This window comes from Mycteria americana, chromosome 2 (assembly GCF_035582795.1).
Source record: "Mycteria americana isolate JAX WOST 10 ecotype Jacksonville Zoo and Gardens chromosome 2, USCA_MyAme_1.0, whole genome shotgun sequence".
Lineage (NCBI taxonomy): Eukaryota > Metazoa > Chordata > Aves > Ciconiiformes > Ciconiidae > Mycteria > Mycteria americana.
Genome location: NC_134366.1, coordinates 46,416,255 through 46,443,753, shown reverse-complemented (window position 1 = coordinate 46,443,753; position 27,499 = coordinate 46,416,255). Strand labels below are relative to the sequence as shown.

Genomic DNA, 27,499 nt, shown 5'->3' with positions numbered 1-27,499 from the left:
CCCAACCACAACACATATGGTAGGATTTTCCAGAGAGAAAACTGGGAGAATCTAAGTTAGGAGCTCTGCTGATTTATATGGGGAATGTAGACCTCTAACTGTGTGTGGATTTGGATGGTTTGAGTATCTTCTGAGGCGCAGAACACAGGGGCCACATGATACTCAGTACACTCAGAAAATCTCTAGTACACAGGACTGTAAAACTTTCCACAGGGTTGAAGCACAGGAGCTAAGCTCAGTTCGTATTTTGTCATAGACTCTCTGAGCTCCTGTGTATTTCAGGTCTCCAATTATAAAATGACAACAAGAATAACTACGTCGTCTCTGGTATGCTGCGAGGATACATATTGTAACAAAACTGGGGCACTTGGCTAATGCAGCAAGGATGGCCACAGAAGTGATTTGAACGTATGTAACCACATAGCTTTGTACCGAGCTGACTGTACAAGGATCTGCTTAGCTTTTTACAGTGATCTTGAGGTTACATCCTGTTTTCAGGAGATGTGACTTAACCCACAATAATATTTTTTGCAAACTCTGAATGAATGATATGACTGATCTGGTACATTGATACACATTATGTGCAGCAGTATATGCTGTGTGTTGGGCAAGACTGTTGTGTTCCTGACTGCTGGGCACACCACCTACCTCTCGATTTTTCTCTGTGTGTGGGCACTGCTCTGTGCTGCTGGTGTACTATACTATGGACAGTCATCTCCGTGGTGTCACGCTCTGTGGTAATGGGCAGCGATGTGCATCAGTCGGTACCAAGAAATCACCTCTCCGGTGCTGTGCTTTCTGCTCGGGTGGGCACAGCTTTTGTGAGTGTCAGTCATATGGTTTATAGCCTGGGCATCCTCCTCTGTGGCGGTGTTTCTATGTGTACACCCTGCGTGGAGCCACTGCTTTCCTTGCTCCTCACGTGCGTGTGTCGCGGTGTGCGTGTGAGCCCTTGTCAGGGATGGAGACGGTGTTTGCCCGGCCCTGCGTGCTGGGCTCTCCTCTCTCCCTGCCGCACACGCGAGGGCCTGGCATGCGAGACACCCTCTCCCAGTGCCATCAGCCTGCGTGCCTATGGGTCTGCACGTCCGCCCCACAGCCTGCCTGCTGGGCACTCTTTCCTTTGGGGTCACCTCCCTGTGTCACACGGCATGTGCGTGCGCGTCATTGCTCGGGGCGCGTGGGCAGTCCCGTGTGCCATTTCGCTGCACCATGCAGTCTGTGTGTATGGCATGCCTTTCCCCCTTCGCTGTGTGTCTCCGTGTCCGTGTGCGTGGCACCCGCCCACGCGCAGGGCCCTGCGCGGCTCCCGCGGCCCGCGGCGGCCGGCCGGCTCCCGCCGGCAGGGCAGCGCCCTGCCCCTGGCTCGGGCAGGCGGGGCGGCCGAGGGGTCGGCCGGCGGGAGCCCACCGAGCCGCGGGGCACCAACCGCCGCCCAACTCCCCTCAGCAACTCGGGAGGAGGCGGCGCGGCGGTTCCCTCGCCCGGCGCGGCCCGGCCCCTTCTCCCTCGGGCGCCGCCCCTCTCCGCGCCGCCTGTGAGTCAGGGCTTTGCCGGGCACGGGCGGCAGCCGCGTCCGGAGCGGGCTCGCAGTCTCCGCCGCGGGGCTTCATGGAGAAGGCGGCAGCGGTGAGCGAGGGCGGCGGCAGCAACAGCAGCAGCCGCAGCAGCAGCCGCCCCACGTCGGCAGGCTCATCTCCCTCGTCCTCCTCCGCCAGCCGCGGGCTGCCGGGCCGGGCGGCGGCCGCGGGGAGGCTGGATGGAAGCGGAGGGGCCGGCGGCGGCAGCAGCCCCAGCTCGGCGGCTGCCAGCCCCGGGGGCGCGCAGGCGCCCGGTGGCGGCGGCAGGCGGCGGGAGCCGGTACTGGAAGGGACGCTCAGCAAATACACCAACCTCCTGCAGGGCTGGCAGAGCAGGTAAACCGCCGGGCCGGCCCCCGGCGGCGCTGTGGGGCCGTGTCCTCTCCCCGTGGGCGCCTCTCCTCACCCCCAGCCGCCCCCAAGATGGTGTCCGGGCAGCTGGTGCCGCCGCCCCGCCTCGACCCCTCCCTGGCCGCCGCGGGCAGGTAGGCCGGGCTGTGCCGCCAGCCCTGCCCGTGGCTAGGCTCCCTTCCCCTCCGCGCCCGCCTTCCTTCATTTTGTTTGACTTGTTCGTTTTCCCAACCCAAGGAGCAGTTGGGCATAAGGACCGGGCGGGGGGGGACGGCCCGGTGGTTGGGTCGGCGGGCGCAGGGCAGCGCGGCCGGAGCGGTGGCCCCCAGAGCTGCTGCCGCAGGTGCGGGCGGGGGCAGGGGAGGAATAGCGCTGCACATGCTGTTCTCCCGGCAGTGTTCCGTTTTTAAGCTCCTTTTCTATCACGTTAGTTTCCTTCTTCTGTGAAGTTATCTTGGATAACTAAAGAATGAAAAACTGGGTGAGAGCCTTCCAAAATAAATGGGAAAAATGCCACGCTTGTGATTATTGCTGTTATTTTTTTGCTACGGGGTGGGAAAGTGGAAACAGTTACCTGTGTGTTTATGAAGATCTTTTCTGTCGCTATGTCCTTCCTGTTTGACGAGTCCTAGTTTATGTTGATAGGGTGACAGGCCCTGGTCCTGCAATTTGTTGGGTGTGGACAGGCTGATGTGCATCTGTGGAAGTCCCGGGGAAGGTCTTGTTTTGAATCTGGTGTCTCAGTGCAAAATTTTTTACAGAGTTGAAGCCAGGCTGGAATTAATAATGCTGTGTTGGGATCTGTTGAAACCAAGAGAGGAGATTTCTTATTAGTGTTTTACTTCTCATTATTAAACTTTGTCCTCTTAGTGGATGGATGAGGATGGGTATCTAAAACTTGACTTTTTAATACAAGGTATCACAGTGACGGTTTTGAAGAGAAGCAAATGCTACGGAGAGAACATTTATAGGACTTACAAACCTTTAAAAAACAAAACAATCCCAAACCTACCAAAACTTGCTGTTGCGTATATTAAGTGATCCCAAGCAGTAAGAACATAGAAATGGTTGGGTCCTTGGTGTTCTGACAGTAATTTTAAAGTATTTATAAGTGACAGAGTTAAATTGCAGAAATGCCGATGATGCTGACTTGTGTGGGGCTAAATCAGTGGTAGCAGTATTGTAGCAATACTTTCTGAAAAGTTTCAGGAGCTGGTCTAATTCCATACACTGGAGGACATGCATAGGTACGCCAGCTATGAGTGATAATAAATATGTCTGGTATGATTTGGATACACACTCATCTCCATAAACTAGACTGCTTCAGTGTAGACATAGAGAAGGCCCTTTACTGTCATTTGGTTACTGCACTTCTGTGCTAGATTTACATTAGACTTGTATCTTTTTGTTGATTTGTGCAGTCCTCCTGTAGTTTTGCTTAAAAACCAATTAAACACATTTGATACCTAAAATGTAGGACTAAAATGCATGACTAAAAATAAAAAGCCCCCCCCCCCCCCCCCCCCCCCCCCCCCCCGCGACACCTCCATCTCGTTTTGTAGAAGCGGCAACTCTTTTTACTGTGAGTGATTTTAAGGGTCACTTTCATGTAGTCTGATGAAATTACAAAACAGAGGTTTTTGCTTATAAATCTTTGAGTCTAGAACTGCCTGTTTCTTGTATTTCAGAACAGATTAAATAAGGCCGACAGCTTGAAATAGCATGTATAATCTGTGCCTGTCCAAGAAACTTTTATCTGAAAACATCAGGGGAAAAAAGATAAAGTCACTTAAACAATTCTACCATAGCATTTGGAAATTATTGTCCGTTTATTTTTAGCAGTCTTTTTTAATGCTGCTTTATCGTGCTTTGTCAATTGCCAATTTTATTTTCTGTAAATCTGGCTATTTGAGCAAATGGTTTATGATGACACGGAGCTCTTTTGCTAAGTAACTTTAGTTTGTTCAGTTATTCTGTTCTGTCGATGTATGTATTGGTTGTTTGGGATGGGGAATCTGATACAACTTCTAAACAGAACAGTTGAAGCTTGAGGCTTACAGAAGTTGGTCGTCTTGTAATGTCCAATAAATGAGTAGTGATCTGTGGATTCGAGTGTGGTTGTCTGTTTGGCCTTCTGAATAGTTGTCATGGAGTATGTTTTCTGTGAATTGGAGCTCAGTCTGTAAGTTTTGGTAAGTGACTTCATAGCTGGCACCTGCAAATCAATCAAGAGTGTATGTGCTACTGAATGATCATACAAATTAGTTTTGAATTTACTTCATCTGAAAAAACACAAGATTGTTTAACCTCATGATCAATACAGACAGATGGCGTGAATATAAATAAAATGGAAGAATAAAGCGAGAAGTAACAGTTCAGTGATAATAGATTTGGAATGTTCTTCTTTAAAGCTCTTTATCCATTAGCCTAAATGATTTAAATGTATTTAATGTTAGCTTATGCCATGTGGTATTGAAGTTGAAAGGCTTTCCTAGGTTATCCAACACTTACTGTGCAGAGTAGCCTCTACAAGTCTAAAGAAATTACTGTCATTTGAATTATTATAAATTAGTGACACTTTTTTATCAATTGTCCTTTAACAGGTGTATGCAAGACAGTCTTACTTTGGATGAGGCAACTGAATATGAATACTGAAGCGTAACACTGCATTTATAAGCATTAACCAAAGGCCTCAAATTCAGTCAATCAGGAGAGCTGCAGTGCTTCTTATTTGAAGAATTTCTGAGGGTTTGTTGTCTATTACTAAAGAAATCTATTCTGCTGTAGCAGGTTCAGGAACATCTGATTTGGAATGAGTGAGGTTCTTGTTCACCTTTATTACAAGCAGAAGGAAACACTGCTTTTTTTGTTTGATTGTTTTGAGACGGTTTGTGGTGTGATGAAGATGTTAAGGGGGCTGGGCATCTAGAGGTCTCCACTAAAGTCTGTAACTTTCTCTGGATTTACACAGGTATGAGAGCAGAGAGTGGAACTTAATCTAAAATGCAGACACTTCGACATAAGAACACTTGTGTCTGGCCTGAGACATCCGGGCATCTGACTGTCTTTACTATGAAATTACAAATAATTATGTTCTCAGAATTGAAGGATTGTTACAAAGCATTTCTATTGGGATTTACTTGTTCTACATGTATGGGAGAGTAGTAGCTTGTATTTTAAATGGGAGTTGTGTGGGTTTGATGGACAAATATGTCTCTCATGTTATGCAAAATCTATTTTGTATGAGTTAATTTGATATTAATGAAATACTTATTGCCTGTGGCATTATTATCCTGTTTTTGAATAGATCAGCAAAATGTTGTAAAAGGTCTTAAAACTCCATTTGCCCAAGGTGGTGTGAAATTCACATGTGGTCTGCGCCCTCCTCCCCACTTTTTCCTTGAAAATATTTTTAGTACTTGTGCTTGTAGGGTTTTGTCTTGCAGGCATGTATAAGCCCCTGGATCATCTGCATTTGGGCTGGGGCTTAAATTTGGATTTGTAACAACAACAAGTGGAGCCCCAGCTGATGGATGTTGTTGTTACTTTTCTGAGCTGAACTGCTCTGTGTAAATTATTCTATAGCCCAGGTGTTTTCTAAAGCATTACTTTGGCCTATTCCTGTTTCCTCTCTCAGTTGAGAAATATATCGTGTTACCAGTCTGCATGAATTGTGCCCGATGAACTTACTGTGCTTGGGCACCACCAGACTTCTTTTGGGGGTTGGCTGCATTCCTTGGATGTCAACAAAAAGTGTACTTTGGGGCAATTTGAGGATTTTTTGTGCTCAGTCTCTTACTGGGCTTCACAATGCTGTGGTGTGGTCTCTTTGCTTGTGTAGTTGCGGAGAGCAGTTGCAATCTGACTGCTGCCACCACAGAAAGGCCCTTCCTTTTTTCCAGTGTCCCCAGCAGCAGCTAGGATACTGCCAGAAGAACCAGCAGTCTTTAGTGCTGCTTTAGGGGCTGCCTTCTTTGTCTCCCAGAGGTTATGCTGCTCTGACCGCAGCTGTTACGGGAGAGTTGTTTTCTAAGTTTGTCAACAAAATATGTCAACACTTTTTTGTGCTGTAGCACCTACAAAAATCTACATGTAATTTTTTTTATTATTGTTTTTTAAAATTTTATATATATTCTGGTGAAAGAGGTTGTGACCTCTTAGCAGGGGAATCGATGAAGATACTTCAAACACGGTAATAATCCCCCTCTGCCTCCTTCTGAATTAGCTAGTCCATCTTTTGCAGAATTTTGGGATTGACACATCTGCTTGTGGAGCTTTGAGGAAGTTAACACCTCTAGTAGTTGCTAATTCTTCAATGGTACCAGTCAAGATGTTCTAGCAATGAATTGTGGCCTTTTTCCAGTGTAAAAAATGAGTAGATGGTTACTGAACAAACTATGACTATAGTTCTATAGGTATACCACTGTAGCTGCTGTGAGGGAAGTGTGTCCTAGAGAAAGAAACTTTTTTTTAATATAGACTAAACCATACTGTCAGGATTCTAACAGTAGACAGTATCTGAGAAGGAGAAAATAACCATGTGCTTATGTAATGTTTGTGAAGTTCGCTGAAATGGGAATTTTTTGTGTTCTTATTAGAATCAGAGTAACACCAACCCCTCCACTGCATATCTTTTTGCCTTGGTGTGTTTCTGGCATACCTATATGGGGCTTTGTGTTGTGTTGTAATACCTTCCAGGATTTATTTGTAGAGTTTGGAAAGGGGGAGACTCTATTCTAAGGAGCTGGAGATGCAACCTTCTCTCTTTCTTCTGTCGTTGGAAATTGCTCCTTAAATTTTGGAACCTTGATTATAATTTATTAGGAATTGTGGCAACTTTAAATTTTCAAGGCATTTTGATAACATTGGGCTAACATTCTATTAAGGATTTTACTTGCAAAATAGATTTTACTAGAAACTGTGTTGTCCGTTCACATGTAGATTCTGTTTGTAGTAGGAGGCAATGTGGAATAGAAGAAAACTACTTAAAAACAACATGTTTTAGTTCTTTTGGACAAATGAACAGGATATTCTCTGTGCTGAACACTCAGGAGTCGCATATCTTGCGTTATTGAAATTAAGATATATGTCATTAGTTTCAGATAAACTTGGAATTTAAAATGTCAAAAATCAGTTATTAATAAGTTCTGTTTTGGATTAAGGCACTAATCTTTTTTTCTTAATCCTAAAATCTGTGTAGCAAAAATAATCACCTTCTAATGTAAGCTTTCTTTTTTTCCTCCTCTCCTTCCTTCACTTTTTGCTGTTGAAACTTTTTCCCTGTAAGTATCATTAATGCACACTTAAAGAAAACAAACAAACAAACAAAAGTTAAAAAAAGAAAGTAATCTCTATAAATGTATATCCCTAATTTCTTTGTAGGAAAATTAGAACTTTCAGTTAAGATGCACTTTGTCTTTGTTTAGTTAGTGGTTGATTAAACCTAACTGGTTTAGTCACGAACTGGTTGATTTAGTTTGAATAGCTTTTGCTGTTGCCTCTAAACCAGCTCTGTTGGGAGAATGGAGAAGGCTGTTCAAACAGTGAAGTCAGAGAAAGAATTTTAACAAGGTAAGAAGGAGGCTGAGAAATCCATCATTCTCTGCCCTTCAGTGATGCTTACAAGAAACACTTGGAAGAAGACAACTTTGAACCTCAGGTTGAAATTGAAAAGGATGGTCTTGTGGTTAAGGAATTGGTTTGCACTGTGGAGATAGGATTCTGCTTGGAGAACTGCTATGGACATTTCTCTTGTACCCAGGCAGGTAACCCAAGTTCTTTGTTCTTCAGCTGCTTGTGTCACATGGTGTCAGGGCTGTTTATGCTTATGCAGAGGATAAATTCATATAATACATAATAATCTAATGCATAAGATGCTTGATGATAATGTAGGAAAAATCTGTTTAAAACAAATGAGACTCGGGCATTTTCACTCAGGCAGTATATTTGAGATTTGCAAGTGCACTTCAGAGCTGAGCAGCAGTCTTGTACCAGAGGGAATGAAGTGACAGGCAAAATAGAGCGTGGTCTTCCTTTCACCCAGATGTCACACTTAGTTTTCAGACGGTGAAAATAAGTGGCAGTTGGCACTAACACTGAAGCATGCACTTACCCTTATCTGGGTTTTGTTATTACTAGCTCATTTTGCTGCTGGCTTTTTGAATGGTGATTTCTGTGCTTAGCAACGCAATGATAAATGTGGTTAGAGGGAGCGCACATGCACTTGCTGTCTCGTTTAAAAAAACCCACCAGTTTATGAATATGGATTTTATTCATGTAGGAGAAGTGACAGTAAGCTGTTAAACTAAGTAATGTCCCTGGAGTCTTTTCATGAGTATATAAGAAAAGTGTTCAAAAGATTTCCCCAGTCATTTTATATTTAAAAACAATTGTTTAATAAGAAGAATGTATTTGGGCTTTAGCTTCTCCTAATAGTCTTACTTTGTTCTTTATGATGTATTTAAAAGGCTGAACCTTCTAAGTGAAAAGGATGCTAAAAATTGCCATAACTGTTGGTTTTTAATGTAAAATTTTATTTGTTAAATATGTATTATAATGAATGATGAAACAAAAAGTATTGAATTTGGTTCAACTAAAAATGCTGAGTTTGTTTCTTTGGTCCTAATACACTTCCACAACTTTATTTTCAAGTATCTTGGCATTGTGCTTTAGATCTTGTAGGCTTTTGTGGATATCTTACCGAGATGTCTGATTACCTTTTGGAACCTAATCCAGGGAGGCAAAGTTGGCTTAGTATTTAACTGTTGCATATGAAAATATTTCAGTCAGTGCTGTCTGAATGCTACTGCACTTCTTTTTCCAAGATGGCATTTAATTAGTAGGTAATTTAAAATTGAAGAATGTAGGTCCTTAACTACCCAGTTCTGTAGCACAAGCCATAGAATTTGTTGTGGTTTCTGTTCCACCTAGACTTGTGTTTCTCTTTGGATATATATCTGAGAATTTTTTTTCCAGTGATAGAGGATTCTCTACCATAGCTATGGGAACAATTTGCCGAGCTTTAATCACTACTTAAAAAATTGCCTGTTGTCTTAATAGATGTCAGCCTTTGACTTTTCACTGAATCTCATTATGCTGGTTATGTATGAGACTGAAGATACCTCTTATCAGATTTAATTTCTATGTACAGTCTTTTTGGGCAGGCTAGGTTATCCTTTGTCTATATTTGAAGTATCCAGATCAATGGAGTTTTCTTGCTGCAAGTCAGATCTCCCAGTGATTTTATTAATGTATGATAGTTCTCATTATTGTTTGGTATTTCAATGTTGTTCTTCAGATGTGGACATCAGAACTGTGTACGGTTTCAGTTGTGGTTGCACTGGGGATCAAATACAGGGGTAATGCATCCCGTTTCCTCCAACTTGATATTCCCTGCTTAAAAAGTTCAAAGACCATTAGTTTTTTAGGTCTCCATCATTATTTTTTAAAAACTAGGTTGTTAATTTTGCCTCGTAAGTTTAACTGTTAGTCTAGTTGCACACAACACTGAGACCTCATGTTCCCTGGTGCTGCCTGGGTTCTCCGGACAGGTATCTTCATACCCACACTCTTGTTATTTCCTACTTGCTTTGCTTAAGCTGTCAGTGGCACAACACCCTGGTGCTTGTTACGCTGTTTTCTCCTGATATCCGGTATACTACTTGATCCAGTAATGTATGGTGTAGTACTACCAAAATGAGCGCCAGAAGTGTCAAAATGAAGGAGTAGCACTTAACTATCCTTTTTTGGATGGGAAGGTGATGAAAAGGAGTGCTGTGGGAGCTGTCTCCCTGCAGTATGCTCTCTCCACGGTTAGCATGTTTTTGCGTATCCCCAGTAATACTTCTTGGGCTTTCTCATGGTGTGTGCATGCCCTGTTTTTGAGGGGGGTAAAAATAGTAGTTAATGATTTGTTTACAGAATACAATTTTAAAATATAGTTGAGGAAACTGATTATTAGTTGGAAGAATTACTTGGACAAAATAATCAGTAGATTTTCCTTACCCTGAATTTCTGTGAGTCAGTGCTTTTCCATGTAAATCCTCTATCTTGTAGTTATGACTTTTTTGTCATTAGATGTATGATTTTATTTTGACAGTGTTGGAATGCACGTTGTTTGCTGATGATGGCTTGTTTTCATGTCATCAGCAATCTTTATGGAAATTTTTTTTTTCCATCTAGGTCATTGCTAAGCAATCCAAAGCTAAGAACTGATTGCCAAGGAACCCTATTAGAAATACATTCACTCAAAGATCCTCATTGAGTTATATTTTGAGGCTGGCTCCATCTTTTAACTGTTTTTCAGTGCATTTAATGTGTCTTGTTCATTTTTTTAATTGTACTTAAAAGTCAGTGCTGCCTGCATTAGAACATTGCTTCAATGCTGTTAATATTATGAAGCAAACTTGTGATATCAGAAACCTAGCAGGTTTTCTGGAGGAAATTTGTTTTTAGTAAATGCATACTGATTGGTGTTAATTATCTTGCTTTAAATATCTTTTGTTTGTTTAAAAAATGTACTGTATCAGCTGTTGCGTTATTTTATTGAGCATTGGATAGTCTGAGAGGCCTATGCAATTAACTAGGCTGTTGCATTTATACCTTTTAAAATGTTTGCACAGTGTAGTATCCTTCAGTTTGGGAACTTTCCCATTGGTTTTGGTGGAAAGGAGCTGGCTGCACCAAGTATTGATGAACCTTAGCATTTTGAATCATTCACTATATGCTTGGTGAAACCTAATAATTTTGTTGGTAGTATCTTTCTGATAAAATTACGGTTTAAAATTTGGAGTACTAGTGTTCAAAATGAAAGACTGGACTGCACTGATATGTAGTATTAAGTGCTGTATGCTTGGTGCTTGTTTCAGGACCCTTCCACAGGCTAAATGTGGTTGCTATTGTGTATCTCTTAGTCCAGTGCACCCACTCAAGAGTGTCGTACAGCATTTGCAGGTGCCTTAAGGTAGTTGACTGGAAGGACCTTAGGCTATCAGTTGGGTGGTTGTAAGTTGAAATCCCTAAATTAATATTTTTCTGTGGTTTTGATTAAGTTACTGCTACAAGTTCATATATCAAGTACATATTTCTCAGTGACCTGGGAAATGGCTTTGCTTCAACTACACAGCCTTTTAGAGATTACCTGTTACAATATTAAGAGTCGCGCCTTATATAGTGTGCCTTTCATGAGGTTCCCAAGATTTTTTTTATAAAATAAGTCAGTAATGATTATTTGATTTGCTTGAGAATGGGCTTGGAGCACAGTTAAGAATTGTCAATGGACAACTTGTCTAGGGCGTTCAACAGTATATTTAAAAGTTAGAGGAAGTGCATAAATGTGAGTTGGGACTCTGTGTTGATAAAGCTTCTGTGTTTACCTTATGTACAGAATTGTGAACCACACTGCCACTTACCGCTGTATTGGTTGCTATGTCTTTAATTGACATAGGATGAGGCTTTTATGTAAGGGACACAGACACACTGTGGGAAGATCTACGCACTGGAGTCAGAGTAGTATGTTTAACCTCACCAGGAGAGAGGTGTGTGTGTTTTTCTGGCTTTGGAATATGGAGAAAACCTTCCTAGTAAAAGGATAATAGTTTAAGCTAGTTCAGGCAAGACCAGGCATTCTGCTATTATTCTCCTTAAATGTATAAAATTAAAAAAAAAAAAAAAAAAGGGAGGGAGGGGAAGAGGGGAAATGGCCAATTTGTTGTCTGTTGCTGTTATTTGGAGCTGGCAGGGAATTGAAGAAGAGTAGTATCATGTTTCTCCATACTGCTTTTATCATGGTGATAGGAGGAAGATAACAAAATCGATCATGAAAAAGATACCGAAGTGGAGGCAAGATGGAGAAGCAAAAAATGTGTTATTCATTGCTGCAAGCATTTGGGCATTTTGCACTGTCACAAAAACCTCTCCTGAAGGTGGCTGGTGTTTTTGGTTTTGGGGTTTTTTTTTGTGCCTTATCACAGTAAACTTTTCGTAGAAACTCCTGCTCTTGAAAACAGAATAAAGAGATTTCTCTCTCTCTCTCTTTTCTTTTTTTTTTTTTTTTTTTTTTTTTTTTTTAGCTGGAAGGTTTGCCTTCCACACCAAAAGGTGTAGTGTGGGTTTTGTGTTCTTTTCTCCTTTTTTCCTCCTTTCCTTTTTTCCTCCTTTCCTTTTTTCCTCCTTTCCTTTTTTCCTCCTTTCCTTTTTTCCTCCTTTCCTTTTTTCCTCCTTTCCTTTTTTCCTCCTTTCCTTTTTTCCTCCTTTCCTTTTTTCCTCCTTTCCTTTTTTCCTCCTTTCCTTTTTTCCTCCTTTCCTTTTTTCCTCCTTTCCTTTTTTCCTCCTTTCCTTTTTTCCTCCTTTCCTTTTTTCCTCCTTTCCTTTTTTCCTCCTTTCCTTTTTTCCTCCTTTCCTTTTTTCCTCCTTTCCTTTTTTCCTCCTTTCCTTTTTTCCTCCTTTCCTTTTTTCCTCCTTTCCTTTTTTCCTCCTTTCCTTTTTTCCTCCTTTCCTTTTTTCCTCCTTTCCTTTTTTCCTCCTTTCCTTTTTTCCTCCTTTCCTTTTTTCCTCCTTTCCTTTTTTCCTCCTTTCCTTTTTTCCTCCTTTCCTTTTTTCCTCCTTTCCTTTTTTCCTCCTTTCCTTTTTTCCTCCTTCTGTTGCCTGTGTTTTATCTTACCTGGTTAATATGCTTTGATTTTGTGACTGTTGGGTTCATGTGTCAAACTTGATCTTATTTTTATTATGCAAGTGCAAGGAAAGGGTAGTTTGGCAATAGAACAAGGGAGGAACGAAGAGGTGTAGAATGGTGGGAGAGGTTTAGAGAAGGAGTTAAAGCCTCTGGAGGAGGACTGATGGAGGGAAAGGGAGCCATGGAAAGGAAAAAACAGAGGAGAGAAAGAAGTATATACTGAGCTGAAGACAGCACAAGGATAGACCTTTACCACTTAAAAAAAAAATCTAGAAATCATGTAACATGAATTCAGAATGAAGTCTTGGAAACCCAAGTGAGATAATTTGCTCTTATTTATTAATTTTAATACTGCCATTAAGAATGGCACACAAGAAGCAGAGAGGAAATTATAATTTTCTAAATTGCAGAATGCGTAGTGCAATGAGGATTTTTTTGGTTTTGCTTTCTTTCCTCTGCCACCTTCTGTAGCAGAGCTCATTTCAGGTTAGTAGATGACTGATGTGAATAGCAGCCAGAGGAAGCTACTGACAGTGTCCACCTGGATATATATTAATGTGCCAGACTTACCTTTGCCCTTTTAAACACGATATTGTTTATGTGGGAATTCAAGAATATGTGATGATGAAACTGTTTTCCTGTTAAAGGTTATACGTATTGTTTCTTCATTTCTGATTAAAACAATGAGGATCTGGATTTTTGTAGAGCGACGCTTTTAGAAATATATATATAAAGCAGCGACCTAATGCATAAAGGTCTTTGGAAGTAATTGTTGCTTGCAAATCTACATACGCTTTCCTCAGAAGGATCATGGCTAATGCACTGCATATCTCACAACATATTGATGAAACCACCCTCTCATGGACTCTGTGGACTCTATACATATGTTTCTAAGAAACAGTGTTGACAAGATACTCTGTTGTGAAGATGGCTGCATATCAACTGTCAGGATAAAGACCAAACATAGAAACTGAAACTTCTCATTTTAGTCAATGAATTGATAGTCCTAAGAGTAAAGGCAAGGCAAACACTATTGGACTGCAAAGTATTGGCACAGAAAGCCGAAAAGTTCCAACTGTCCTAAGGTGATGCACCATGTAATCTGCAAAGCTTTGTTTGAGCTAGCTGTGATGCAGAAGAAATGGACATGAAGCCCGCACGCTGATCTTACAAGCAAGATCCTTACTTTGTGTATTGTATTTTCTTCCATATGATACGTAAAGAAAATACTGCATGGTCTTGGATATGTTCATTCTTTCCAACCAGGAACATTTAGACTATAGATTAAAAAAAAAATAAAATTCAAAAGCTAGGAAGAACAAGCAGAAAGGAAGACATAAATTTGAGAACTTAAAAAATTCCCAAAGCAAGACCTTAACTTGCCTTTTGCATTTTTTCTTCTATGTAAATATATATTAAAAATATATGCAGCTCACAAAAAATGGCATTAGTGTAACATAGCTGAGTTCTCAACCCCTAGTTTATGAGAATGTGAGTTCTCAGGTTCTTGTATATGAGAATGGAATGAATATTACTTGTTCAACAGGTTCTGTCAGTGAAATAATATTTTAAATGAAACTTGCAGTTGGGAGAAATGCCAACATTCATGTGGTTCAATTTTGAGAACCTAGATGATAAATTATCTGCATCTTGAAAGTGAAAAATAACAGCTGCTATAAACACTACAGTAAAAACACAGAATAAATTTAAAAACAGATGTTTTTTTCCATCAACTTGCACAAAAATTACTGTCCAAACAGATGTGTTCAGAAAGCATTTGTCTGCTAGAAAGTACCTGGTAGTCCATTTATTCACTTAGAATATATCATAATAATTTGTGTCTAGAACAGCTATAGAGAGTAAACCCTCAGTGAATTATATAAGAAGTACAGTGTAGAGTGAGGGAGGAATGAAGAATTGGTTTGAGGACTGCTGTCTCCTGGCATCATGCATATGTGTTTCTCTACCTGGAAATTACCTTTAAAATTTTTGTGTTGCTTTCACAGGTGGTAATCAGTTCTTGTTATTATGTGTTTCTTTCACATAAATTATATGAGTAATGTACATATGTCCACAAGCCAAAAATAGCTAGATGAATGCGAGGCAGTTATAAGAAAAAAATCAGGAAGCCAGATTCTTGAATACAGAAGCTTTGTATTGGCATTGTAACTCTGATGACCTAGATTGATGAAGATGAGCACACTTTAGATGAAAAGGTGTTTCAAACTGTTTGACTTGTCTGTTTTGTTAGAAATGTTGTTAATACTTCAAACACACCATAATATATTAAAGAAAAAAACCCCATCAGCTTGCATCCTTGTCAGTATTGCAATACATTACTCAGTAAAAATAAAATACTTACTAAAAATAAGTTGTAGCACAGCTGTTCTCTTTTTTTAAACTTCTAACACCATATTTTATGGTGATAGTGTTTACTTTAAAAAAAAAAAAAGTTTTATTTTTCATCTGAGAATACCATAGGTACTTCACCAAATTTGAGCAAGCCTCAGATGTGATGCTTACACTACTGAGGTTAGAGGAAGAGGTGCTTCCTCACTAAATCATTGCCAGGTGTAATATATATGTTTTTCTTTTCTTGGTGTAAAACTGAGATCCGCAAGTGGCTTTCATTGATTACAAGGTAGTTTTCAAGTCTAAACATTAATCTTTCAGTTTACAGGAAGGTTATTATATCTCGAGGTCTCTTATTCCTTGATGTTTTTACCTGCGGACTAGAAAGTATCACTGAAGAGTTGCTGGCTCCTGGCAATGATTCTTGCTGAGGACAGGGCATTGCAAAACAAGGATGAGCTATGAAGGTCTGGCAAAGAAGTCCGTGAACTGTGGTACAACCTCTATAAAACTTTGCTGACTCAAGGCAGCTAATTGAAAATTTATGCTATAATATCCATTGATGGGATGTGGTTATGCTTTGAACCTCATTGGATTGCATTATTGTAATACAGCACAGTCAGTGTCTTTCTCTTGATATGTTCTTGTTCTTAAAAAGCTGGCTTCAACAAAATAGCTTCTGAATATTGAAAAGATGTCAACTTGAAATCTAGTTGACCTAAAAATAAACTAGGAGTAATTTTGGATGTACTTGAAACTTCTTCTGCCATTTTTTAAACATATAATGATAATATGAACTACTTATACTTGTCAGTCCTTAATATAATGTGTACTGAGGAAAAAAAAATTCATATGTAGTACGGTAATCTTTAATACAGTTACTTCCTATTGTAGAACATGTCTCTGTAAAAATTCCATGGATTTATTTTAAATTGACTGTGCAATCATGCTGTACTTCCCTTCCATCTCCACCCCTCCCTTGCCAGTGCCTCTATTTGCTTTGTTTGTTCAAGCTTTTTTGGTCATCCTAAGGCATTTCTGTGATTCTGTATTCTGTTTGTAAAAACTACAGCTATAATTGATGGAAGTCCTGTCCAGTTAAGTCTATGTGTACATTTTGTTCAGTGCTTACCAGGCTTCTTACAATATGTCTGCAATTGTTCCACACGCAGTAAGGAATGCAGTTTAGTGTGGCAAGTAAATTCATCATCAGGGAGATAGTGAAATGCGAGGGATCTGGAGGTTGCTGATAAAATGTGTGGTTCATATTTTTCTTTTCCTTTTATTCTTTTCTCTCTCCCTTTCTCTCTGGGAGGGCACTTTAATCTAAACATGCTTTTGAGGCTTATTTCAGAATATCCTCTTCTCCTCCCAAGTCCCAAATTGCACTGCTTAGGGGAAGGATGGTAATTTTCCCCAGAAGTGAAAGCTGGGGCACCTGACCTGGGGGTGGTTCTGTCTAGCTGGGTCTCTTTGCTCCTGGATGAGAAAAACACAACCAGAGACTGGAATACCACAAACTTCTAACTCCTTGGTTTTCTTCTGTCATTAAATAACTTGCTAACAGGACTGCTAGTTTTCCCCCCAGTTATTATATTTTGATATTAAAAACCCTAGTGAAAATGTGATTATGCTGGGAAAATAATGACTTCACTGGTACTCTTATCCTTCTTTTTTAATTAAGATACTAATTTAGACTTGATAGTCATAAGGAGCTATGAGAACAGCCAGTATCTTGAAAGAAAGCTCTCAGATGTGAGTACAAACATGAGAATCAGTTGCACACAGTAAACAATTGATAACCTGTCGGTTGTGACAGCCTTGTTCAGCTGCTCTGTCCTTCCCAGGGGGTCAGAGGTTCAAATTGCAAGTTTCATTCTGCAGCTTGCTGGTAATCCAGTGCTTTTCCAGCCTTTATGTCCTCGTGTGCCCTGTGCTGCTTACAGGGTGTAGGCAGGTGATACCCGGGTTTTGGGACGCTCTAGAGTGTTTTGTTGTGGTGGTTTCTGACAGCTGGCATTGATGGCTGCCCTCAGCCCTGTTCTGGTGTGCTCAGTGCTACATGGCCTGGAGTTGATCCGAGCCTGTGAGCTCAGACTGGTGTTAGTTGTTGGGCTATACTGAATTAATTCACAGCCCCTAGGCCCAAAGGCAAAGGGTAGGTTGCACGTATGGCATAACTTACTTCATTCAGTGTGGTGGTTTAAATGTTGTTGGCCAAAAGAAATCCTGTAATATATACTGTATTTTTGCTATGCTGTGGAGTAAAGGCTGGCAGATCGTTCAAACCTAGACAGAGCTCGGGGCTCCTCGTTGCTCCTCTCAGTGTGGGAAAAGTATTGGAAATGTCTCTCTGTGCGTGACCTTTAGAGGGGTCAGATGGCTGTGAAAGCTGGTAGGAGGCTTAGGTGGATGCTCCTTGTGCACAGGCGTTCTGGTGGGAGTCCCTGAGTTGAGGGACGAGCCGTGGGAAATAGCTGGACCTTCTAAGCAGGCTGTAGCAGCTTACATGAGTTAGCCTCATAACTTAGGTTCTTTTCTCTATGCTAGTTTTTAAATGGAAGAATTAAAGCCTTGAGGAAAAGGGCTGAACAGATGCCAGATATAGTCTTGCTCCTTCTTGTGCTGAACAAACAGGTTGGCAGTTGAATATGAAGCTTTTCTGTAGGATCAGATAAATGGTATGAATCCACCTGTCCTCCTTCCCACATTCTAAAGATCTCTCTCCTTTCCCATTTATCTGATCTTACTTTTGATACTGTGACAGCAAGTATAGGGGGAGTAGCACTGCAGGAGATGGACTGAAGAGAAGAAAACATTTGAAAGTAAGGAGATCAGATATGAAAATGTTACATGTGCTAGAAATTAGAGATGGATGAGCTGTGACCTCAGGTTCCAGGGGGGAGGCTAATGACATGAAGCCTTTTTGGGTTTTGTTCCCCTTGAGCTTAAAAATTAATTTTTCAGAAGTGACATTTGAACAGATTGAACACAAGAGGCGTGGAATAGGTGTCTCAGCTGAGGGAGCTGGAAAGCTTAATGGAACTGTCAGCAGTAATAGAGAAAGCAGCTGGTATAGGAAAAAATATAGTGCAGTTTGTCACAGATTGGTTATTTGAGATGGTGTCGGGACATCAGGAACCAGATGTCTGAGAGACTGAAAATACCTACTCTATTCATGCTAAGTTTTAACTGTCATTAAATAATTCCCTCAACTGGATTTAATTATTGGAATGCTGCATGCTTTTTTAAAGGAAAAGATCAGAACTGTGAAACTGTAACTTAGTTCTGGAAATGTGAAAACTACTGGATCTCTGCTCTGGCAATTTATTTATCTCCACTTGTTCTGTGTGGTTTGTTGTTTTTTGTTTTGTTTTTTTTTTTTTTTTTAGCATTAATAGCATTGTCACCTATTATAGGTGACAATGCTATTAATAGCATTGTCACCTATTAGGTACTTAGACTAATTGTGATGGGTCTCTTCTGTTTTAAAGACTATTTTACACTTATGGGTTGGTTTATCCCGCCCCCTTTTCTGTATGCATTTGCCAGCACTGGGTTCAGAGGTTCAGTTAATTTGTGGCATGTTTATACTGCTGAAGGAAAAAATGCCCACCTTATGTCTTTCCCTTCAGGGGAAAGAAGTTCTGCTTCTTGAAATCCCTGCTAGTGAATTTGTTCCTGAAATTCTTTTTCTGCATTGTTTCCTGCTCTGTTATTGTTTCAGTGTGGTTTTGTTTCTGTCTTTTAATGGTCCTTTTATCTTTTTTTTTTTTTTTTTACGGTCCTTTTATCATACTGTCTGCTTGTCACTGCTCAGAATGAAATGAAAAGCAGAGAGTGTGCCTTGTCAAAATGCTGCAGTGCAGGACCAGTGTGAGTACTGAGGAGTGTGGTGAAGGCAGGTAGTAGGGTACCAAAGAGCACTGCAGAGCAAGAGTGACCTTCCAATGTCAAATCTCTGTTAGAAAACAGGACTTAGATTTTGTGCTTGCTAAAGTGAGGGAGTAATACTTCTTTACAATGTTTTCTTTTGAGCAATAGTGATTTTTTAGAAATGGCTGTTTAAAAAATGCATCTCTCCGTAGTTCCAGTTTTCAGTTGGGACTAACATTTCTTTTGGGATCCCCCCCCCCCCGTTTTTTTGCTTGAGCATTTCTGATTATAATTTGGGTGTCTCAGACACAATGAGTGAGAGGAGTCATTTTATTGGGGAAGGGGGGGAATAATGATATACATTCTGAAGCCCTCAAATTGTATCTTGTCTGTTTGAGGTGCCAGATGACAGAAACTAACGGCTAAGGAGCAGCATCTATTAAGACTGTTTGCAAACAGTTGATAACATTTGGGAATAAAGTAAAATAAAACTACAAACAAGTGGTTAAATAGAGAAGTTCTCAACACAGCATTGATTTTTATCATGATTAGGGACAAGGGAAAAAGCTAGAAGGAAGAGCTTTTTGAACTGCACTTGAAGGAAAGACATTAAAATAAATTCCAAGTCATTACTGAAGAGAACTTAGTGCAGTAGACTAATTTTGCTTGCTTGTGATTTTTAAAGCTGAAGACTTCTGGTGACTGAAGGAAGACATATTGCTTATAACTACTGGTTGAGGAAATGGTTACGCTATAACAACTTGATCTTTCCTTCTTCCAAATCTCCCTGTAGCATTTCATTATCATGACTATGGAGGTTCATGAGGATGTTCATAATGTAGCCTAAATATTCAGGCACTAAAAATAAGATTTGGTGTTCTAGCTGGTGCTAGGACCATTAAAATTCAAGTTTAATAGAAATCTCACAACTTGATGTTGTTTCTCATCACATGGAAGAAAGCCTGCTGTTTTGCTATAATATATTTAATGCTGGTTTTACCAAAAAGAGGAGAGTACAAAACTGACCTGAGAGAATCAATAAAAATCTGAAGTTGAACTAGAGACAGACTCTAAAACATGTTTGTCTCATTAAGTTAATTCATTGTTCCATGGTTTGATCTTCTATAGGCAGGTGATTCTACTTTATACCATTGATAAGCAGTGATGTTGTCAGCATGTTTAAAAGAAATTGGTTTTGCTATCATATTTTCATTATTGGCATTATTTCTTTAATACTGATGTACTAGTTTATTGCAAAAGTGAAGAATTTAAACTTCTCTTTTGAAGCCATTGGTTCATAGTTGTTCACAGCTCAGAAGTTCATAATTTCGGTTATGGCAAAGGAGCTCTTTTTATTTGTGTGGGAGGGTGGATTAGATCAACAATTTCTGAATTGCTTTTATAACTAGCATGATTATAACTATAGGAATGACAACAAATTATGTTAAGCTCTTAAAAAGTTACTAGTGATTTTGTGCCTTTTTGTAGAGCAGACTGATTGCTTTTGTATTACGAATGATGTCAAATTTTATTTAAAAGTACCTACTTGCTAGCTGATCAGCCAATATGACTCTTCTCACTAATTCAGTAAGATATAATGTGGGATTTGATGGAAACATATGTAATATAATGTAGGAGGCTCCTGAAAAATACAATTTTTTGTAATTTTAAAATGGAAATTGATGTAGTACTGAGTACAGTGGAACCTAATTTTGCAGGACTGCTGGTGCTGAGTGGTGCGAATTGTTCTTACTGTCTGTTTTCTTGGACTGTCTGTCTAAGATTCGTATTAGTAAAGTAGTTGTTAGTGTGGGAGAGGCTGTGTTTTCAGCCTGGGAGAAAGTTGTTGCATGTAATTGCATAAAAGCTTACTTTCCAGGAGTTTGGAGTAGTTGAAAGTTGATAATGGGGCAGCAAGTGAGGTTCTCTGTGTGCTGGACAAGCTGTCAAGTCAGGACTGCTGTGTACAATGACTAATGCGTGCGACTGTCATGGATGAGTGGAATGCATCTCACTCAAGAGAAGCAGCAATATGTTTTATTGAGGTAAAATAATAATTTGACAGAGTTTAATAAATTCAGTGGAATTTAACAAAGTTTAACAGTGGTTTAACAAAGTTCAGTAAGTTTGATGGCAAGGTTCAACTTATCAGTTACTGCATGGAAGAAACATACAAAGGAAAATCGGGTTAGAATGATTCACACAGAGACTGGAGACGCAAAGAGTAAGGAAGACCCTCCCATTGAGTGACGAGGTTCAGAGTGGACCCCTTTGCTTTCTGATCTCCTTATGGAGCCTAGGTGCGGCTAGGTCCACTCTTAGTCTTGGACTTGGACAATGGTTTATGTCTGATGGAATTCTCTATACAATGTTTATAATAATATTGAGTAGCTACATGGGTTAGTAATGTTTCATTAGTGTTAATTCAGCATGCTATCAGTCACTTACTGAGGATCTGTCATGGGTAAGGGATCTCTCCGCCTTGGGTAAGGAAGGATCTCTTAGTCACAGGTAAGGAATCTCAAACCTTGAGAGGTATCCCTGCTCAAGAGGAGAGTCACCTGGTGTGCAGTCCAGCCGCAGTTCAGGGAGAGCTCCAGTTGGGCCCATCCTGATGGTAATATTTATAGAGTGAAGTAGTTGGCTTCTAGTCAGTAGTAGAGACAAATAGATGTCTTTGTTTTAGCTCTGGTATCTTGTTCTGTACTTCGGTTATCTTGCATTTTTGGGTTTTGAAACCACCTTTTGAAATATCTTTCCGAGGCACCTTCACTCCCTTGTACGTGAGCCAGGATCTTCCAGCTTGCAGGTTCACCACTGGGTGTGAGGCCTGTTGCTCCTTAGTCACCCTGAACCAAAGTACGGCTGGGGGTCAAGTGGATCCATCACAGACCTACAGCTGAAAATACTGGCCAGTGGTTTCCATGTAATGCTCGTAGCTGTAGAGGAAATGGGTCTCTTTCCCACTGGATGTATGACTTTGCAAAGTTCCTCTTCTACCCAAAGACTGATCTGGCTGCGTTATTCTTTAGCTAACTACAACTCTTATTATTGTATAGGCTATACTGGGATGCGGTGCTGAGTACCGCTACTGGCCAGTGATGGGAACAAAGAAATGAAGATGACAGAGCAGTAGTTCTGATGTGACACCAAATAGGGGAAGGCTAGTTCAGCTGAACTAAGGTTTTAAAGTGCAAATCAGAGTTCTTCCTTGAGGAGAGAGAGTGAGAAATTACAACTGATTTTCACTTGTGCTTTCTAAGGGCAGCTTTTTTCACTTTGCCCAATTATGTTGATGTAACAATTTACTAAGATTTTGGGGGAACAATTGCTGTTTATTTTGCACCATTGCTGTGGACAGTGGTGTAAACATGCAAGACATTGTATTTCTATCTAAAAGTAAGTGATTTAGAGATTAAAGGACTCGTATCTAATGTTTAACATTTTTTTTCCCCATTTTAATTTACTGATCATAAAGGAACTGTATGTATTGAGAAATACCAGAGCTACTTTATGTACTTTCTTCAACAAAGTAGTTCTGGAATTGAATTGTTCACATAGAATGCAAACAATTATAAGAGGATGTCTGTGCTGATTTCCTAAGTCTTCATCCATGGAAATGCATCAAATGTAAATCAGGTTAAATATAATTTTTGGAAGGGTTTTAGCTTCCAGGGGAATGTCATGTTCTTTAGAGTCTCATATCTGTAACTTGCACAGAATTAAATATCTCTGACTTTCTTCCAAATAACAATGTTGGAAAAGGAGATTAAGGAGAAGAAAATTTGAAAGTTACTGCATAGTTAAGAGGAAAAAATGAACATGGTTTAAGTCTCTTTGTAGGCTTTTATAATGATTTATTAGTTACAAATTATTTTGCATATGCCAGTTGTTGTCTGCTGTTGTCTTCCAAACATTGGAACAGGCTGCCCAGAGAGGTGCTGGAGTCACCATCCCTGGAGGAGTTCAAAAAACGTGTAGACGTGGCACTTCAGGACATGGTTTAGTAGGCATGGTGGTGGTGGGTTGACGGTTGGACTAGATGATCTTAGAGGTCTTTTCCAGCCTTAATGATTCTATGATTCTATGATATAAGTAGCATGAATGTATTTTGTGGTTTGGGTCGACCTGGTAGATGGTGTCTGAAATGACCTCCTTTGCTTTCGTGGTAGCTTGTACCAACTGCTTTCATGAGACCAGAAGATGAGACACTGTTTCACCTTCTTACTGCTGAATGGGGGACACCCTCTCCCAGCTGTCCGTTCCTTCTATATTTTTTCCCCTGGTTTAGTGAATTGAATTAGTTCCCACTGAGTTTGATGAGCACTAGAGAGGACCCAAGGGATGGGTTGTGACCATGCAGCAGGGGAGGAAGGAGGGAAGAGGAGTGGTGGTGAGCCCTAAGTTTGGATGAGGTTTTACAACCAGCTGCACTGTAGACATGAGGTGAGGTTAACTGAGCGGTGTTTTGTGAAGAAAATCCAAGATATGTAAATGTAACCCACACTTGGCAGTAAGCCTAGCACACCAGTTTGAGGGAGAGGGAAATGATCATTTGTCTCAGTTAAGTATTAACTGAGGCCTGTTTCTGGTCACTTGTTTACCACTCATGCTTCTTCCTCATTTAACCATTGTAGTAGAGGTTGTGAGTCAGTTCCATCAGCTGCTGTTGTTTATAGTGGGGCATAGTGATACACTATCATCTGCCATCAGTTTTAGTTGCACTGAGCACAGGACTTTGTTAGGGTTGGTTGGTTGCTGCTCTGCAGGGTTGATGATCTCTGGCAATGAAGTGGAGGGGAACGGACAATGGGAAGACATAACAGCTTCTCCTGCCACAGCATGCGTTAGTGGCATTTGTGATTTGGAGCCTGCAGGTACTCAGTAATAAATGTGACTTAATATTTTTAAGTGGTACCTGTCGGAAGTTTTTCAAGATTTGGAATGCAAAAATATGTTCTGAGAAAGCGCACACAGAAGATGGAATGCCTTTACAGACTCATTTAGATTCCTATGTACTTTTGAATATTTCCCTGCTTGCTCTTCATGAATGAATTTTTGTTTATTTTTATTTATTATCTTGTGGTAGTGTTTCTGGCACATTACTCTTCCAGGAAGACTAGGGAAAGCTGGAACTAATATCTCAAGGCTGATATGACCAGAGGAGAGCATCCTAGGTGTGTCTCATACATCGCAAAGGAACGAAGATGGTGCTTTTTCTGCCTGCTGGTCACCTTTAAGTGTAGCAGGAGTGATATAACTAAATCTGTGCACAGCATGCCTGGGAGTGTTGAACGTACAGAATATAGTAGATTTGCATTTTCACTTGCAGGTTTACTTTTTCCATATACATAGGTTTTTATATTAGCAAGTGTAAGACAGGAGTCAAGAATATGGTATAAGAGAGAAATGAATAGGAAAAAATAGTACTATGGTTATTCCTCTGTAATTGAAAAATAAAACCCCAAACCTCAGACCATACACCATCACTTACGATACTTAGTAGTGTTGGAAATAGAAAAGACCAAATGAGAATAACAGAAGCATCAGAATTATTCTCTACAGTTTTATCCCTGCTGATAAATACAGTAAAGCGCTATGTCATTTAAATAGCCCTCAGAGGGTATGGTTTAATGAGATTGCTTGAACTGAATTAAGAGCATATTGGCCACAAAAGGGGGGCAAACTCCTTGCATGTTACTCACTGCTCCTTACTCCCTCGTACTTTGCCATGACACTTATGTCCTGTTGATCACATGGTAATGGAATTCAGCTCACTAATATGGCAGAAAATTAACCTGGCCAAAAGAGATGAAAAAATCTTAAACTAAGTATATATTGGGTGTTGATGTTTTTCTTGTTAAGTACTCTAGCTTCGAAGTACTCCAGTTACATCTTTTCTGTTTCCAGTATGTGCTCGCTTAGTCTATTGAAATGCTCTGTGTAGTGTAAGAGAATGATATGAATGTGGTGTCAAAGTGTGGTCTGATGTTGGCTTTTCTGTTGGTCACCTAATAAGCCTTGGAAGAAGTAACCAACTAATTATTTTCTTTAAGGATATATTCAAGATGTTGATGAATTAGTTTTGGTGAGAAGTAGGAAAAAAACCCAATCTTCACTAACCTAATAATTAGCCTATAGTACATATAGTCCAGTGCAGGAGGGTGTTTTGCTCTGGATGGTGGTTGGAAGTCTAGCTAGTAGAGTGCTTTATTCTTGACTGTAGTGTCATGATTCTTCAGATTTCTATTTACTTAGTTTTAGGTAAATTTACTGAAAACCTTTTGGCACGTCCTGCTGCCAAACTGTTCTGCTTGTCTACTCCTTCATCCCTCCACTTCATTTCCTCTGTAAATTGTCCCTCACTTGTTGGCAGCAAAGCGGTCATAATAAAACTGAGGTTCTCTCTCAATAAACCATGACATGTGTGACTGCTCTAATTAATTTTCAGCAACATCTTTCTATTGAAAACTTTTAGGTTGGTAACATCTTTTTATTGAGAGTTTATGAATCCTATCTAACCTTTTATATTTCATGTTTAAGAATTAAAAATGAGGGAAGAGCTAAGTAACAGTGAAGACAGTTCAGTGATTTAGCTATTTTGTTCAGTAATTACTATATACAAAATAGTGCAGATTTTATAGCACAGAATTTACAATTCAGTTGCATGACTTAAGATACCTTTCCTGTGACTTTGGGGTTTTTATGGTCTGTCTGAAAGCAACCTTGGTTTCCAGTAAGCAGTAAAAATGAATTGGAAAGAACTGCAGCAGCCTATTTGCTTGCACTGACATTTACTCCTTTTTATTTATATGCAGGTCAACTCCCTGAAGTTCTCTGACTTACCACTACAGACTGTTACTGTTGTGCATGGGACCATATTCACCTGTGAGGAACAGACTCCTTAGGGTTCACCTACATAGATAATTTCCCTGGCTTTTAACTTGGAGACATGCAGCCCAAATACTTTGGGCTGAGATAACAGACTCCTTTTGTCTGTGTAATTGGCTCAAGATGTGACTTGAATGATATTTCTAATTTCTGTTCTCTCATTGTTAAATTGAACAAAAAGCAGCACTTAAGGTAGCTGAACTACTCTACAGCTACTCTAATTGAAGCTAGAGTAGTCTTGTAATTTGAGCTACTTCTATTTGCAGTCTGTTTTGTGGTCTGATTTCCTGAATAGTTTGCCTAATATTCCCACCTGGAGGTGTTTGGGCCATCCCTTGGTTTGTCATCCAGCAGTTGTCTCTTCCTCAGCGTCAGTGTTTGTGCTGTTGTTCAGGGTCACTCTCTGTGCCTTTGTTACATGTTTCATTAATATTTCAGTCCCTGAAAATATTTTATCTCCAGGTGAAATCCTAACATCAGTTCTGGCATAAAAATGCAGGCTCTTATTGGTTGTCTCGTAGCTGAATGTTTTTCTGTATACAGTCTATAATTCTTGGCAGCAAAAGAGGGCTCTAAAAATCTGCACGTTTGATGTATGAAGGTGCCTCCCCTTGATGGGACATAATATCCAATGACAGTAGTGCTGGGTTGAGTTAGGGTTAATTCTTACCAGTGAGGAATACAACTTGTTAGAGAAGAGAGAGGAAGGGTTGGGAGGCACAAGTCAGAGAAACATAAACCAACTTTACCTCTGCAAATAAGGTTTGATTCATCATTGGTACACCATAAGAGGGAAGTGATAGGAAAGTTTAGGATGGGGACAGTGGAAGATACTGTGTAGTAGACATAGGGGGTGTGTATGTGAGGGTTTGCTGCTTCCTTCCTATATTTTCTGTCCTTCTAGTAATAGTATCTGTCTCTTAATGTAGTTCAGAGGGCAGGCTCTAGTTGGTGAAGGAGAGGGGTGTGGGGGTATTTCAATTGAATAGATGTTTTTTGTTCAGCATCCTCTTTTGGGGGGTGTGTGTATGTTTGGGATTGCCAAAATTTAGTAGCTGCAAATTGTAGAGAATTTGGATTATGGATGATAGTATTTTGAAATAAAATTGTGATTTAGACGTGACTGACTCACAAATTCAATGGGATGTGGTTTTCTTCAAACTCTCTTGCGTGGTAGTGCTGATACAAAACCAGCAATTCCAGGCTCCCTGTGAGTGTGTGTTGTGGGGGCATTGTACTAGGTGACTGAATTTGCTGCGCTCTCATTATGTTGCATGAGAACCAGGCTGTCAAATGGATATATTTGATTCATTTATGGATGTTGTAACAGCAAGTACCAGGAAGACCAACCTAAGGTCACATCTTCTCTTTTCAGTCTGTGAAGTCTCCTGCAGAATGTGGCAAGTAGCAGACAGAAATCTCTGTAAAATACTGCCCTTGGTCAAATCTCACTTCATTATTGATCTGTCTTCATATATGACCTTCCTGGAAATGTTTTCTGTGTGTGTATGTGCATGTCCCTATGTAAAGTAGAGACTGTTGAAAGAATAATATATAATGGTGTCAGTCACTGTTGGACTCATTAGTGCTATGAGCAGCTGTGTTCACAGTGGCTGCAAGCAGTGCTGTCTTCTTTTTGATTACTTTCCTTCAGATAGGTCTGTGGGATGCTTACATTTTATTAGTGTGTTTAATGTATGTGGTAGAACCTTTGGTTCAGCATTTCAGGCTTCCTGAATTTGTTATTCGGCTTGTTGGAGAGTTGTATTTTTGGTAT

At 40.2% G+C, this 27,499-nt stretch overlaps 1 protein-coding gene across 1 annotated transcript in view; it reads left to right on the top strand.

Annotated features, from left to right (window-relative positions):
* The first annotated feature begins 1,495 nt into the window (after positions 1 to 1,495).
* Positions 1,496 to 27,499, top strand: part of OSBPL10 (oxysterol binding protein like 10) — a 126,146-nt gene continuing 100,142 nt past the window's right edge. The window contains exon 1 of the mRNA XM_075493204.1: positions 1,496 to 1,916. Coding sequence (XP_075349319.1) covers positions 1,612 to 1,916 — 305 coding nt within the window. The 5' untranslated portion in view covers positions 1,496 to 1,611. The remainder of the gene's footprint in view (positions 1,917 to 27,499) is intronic.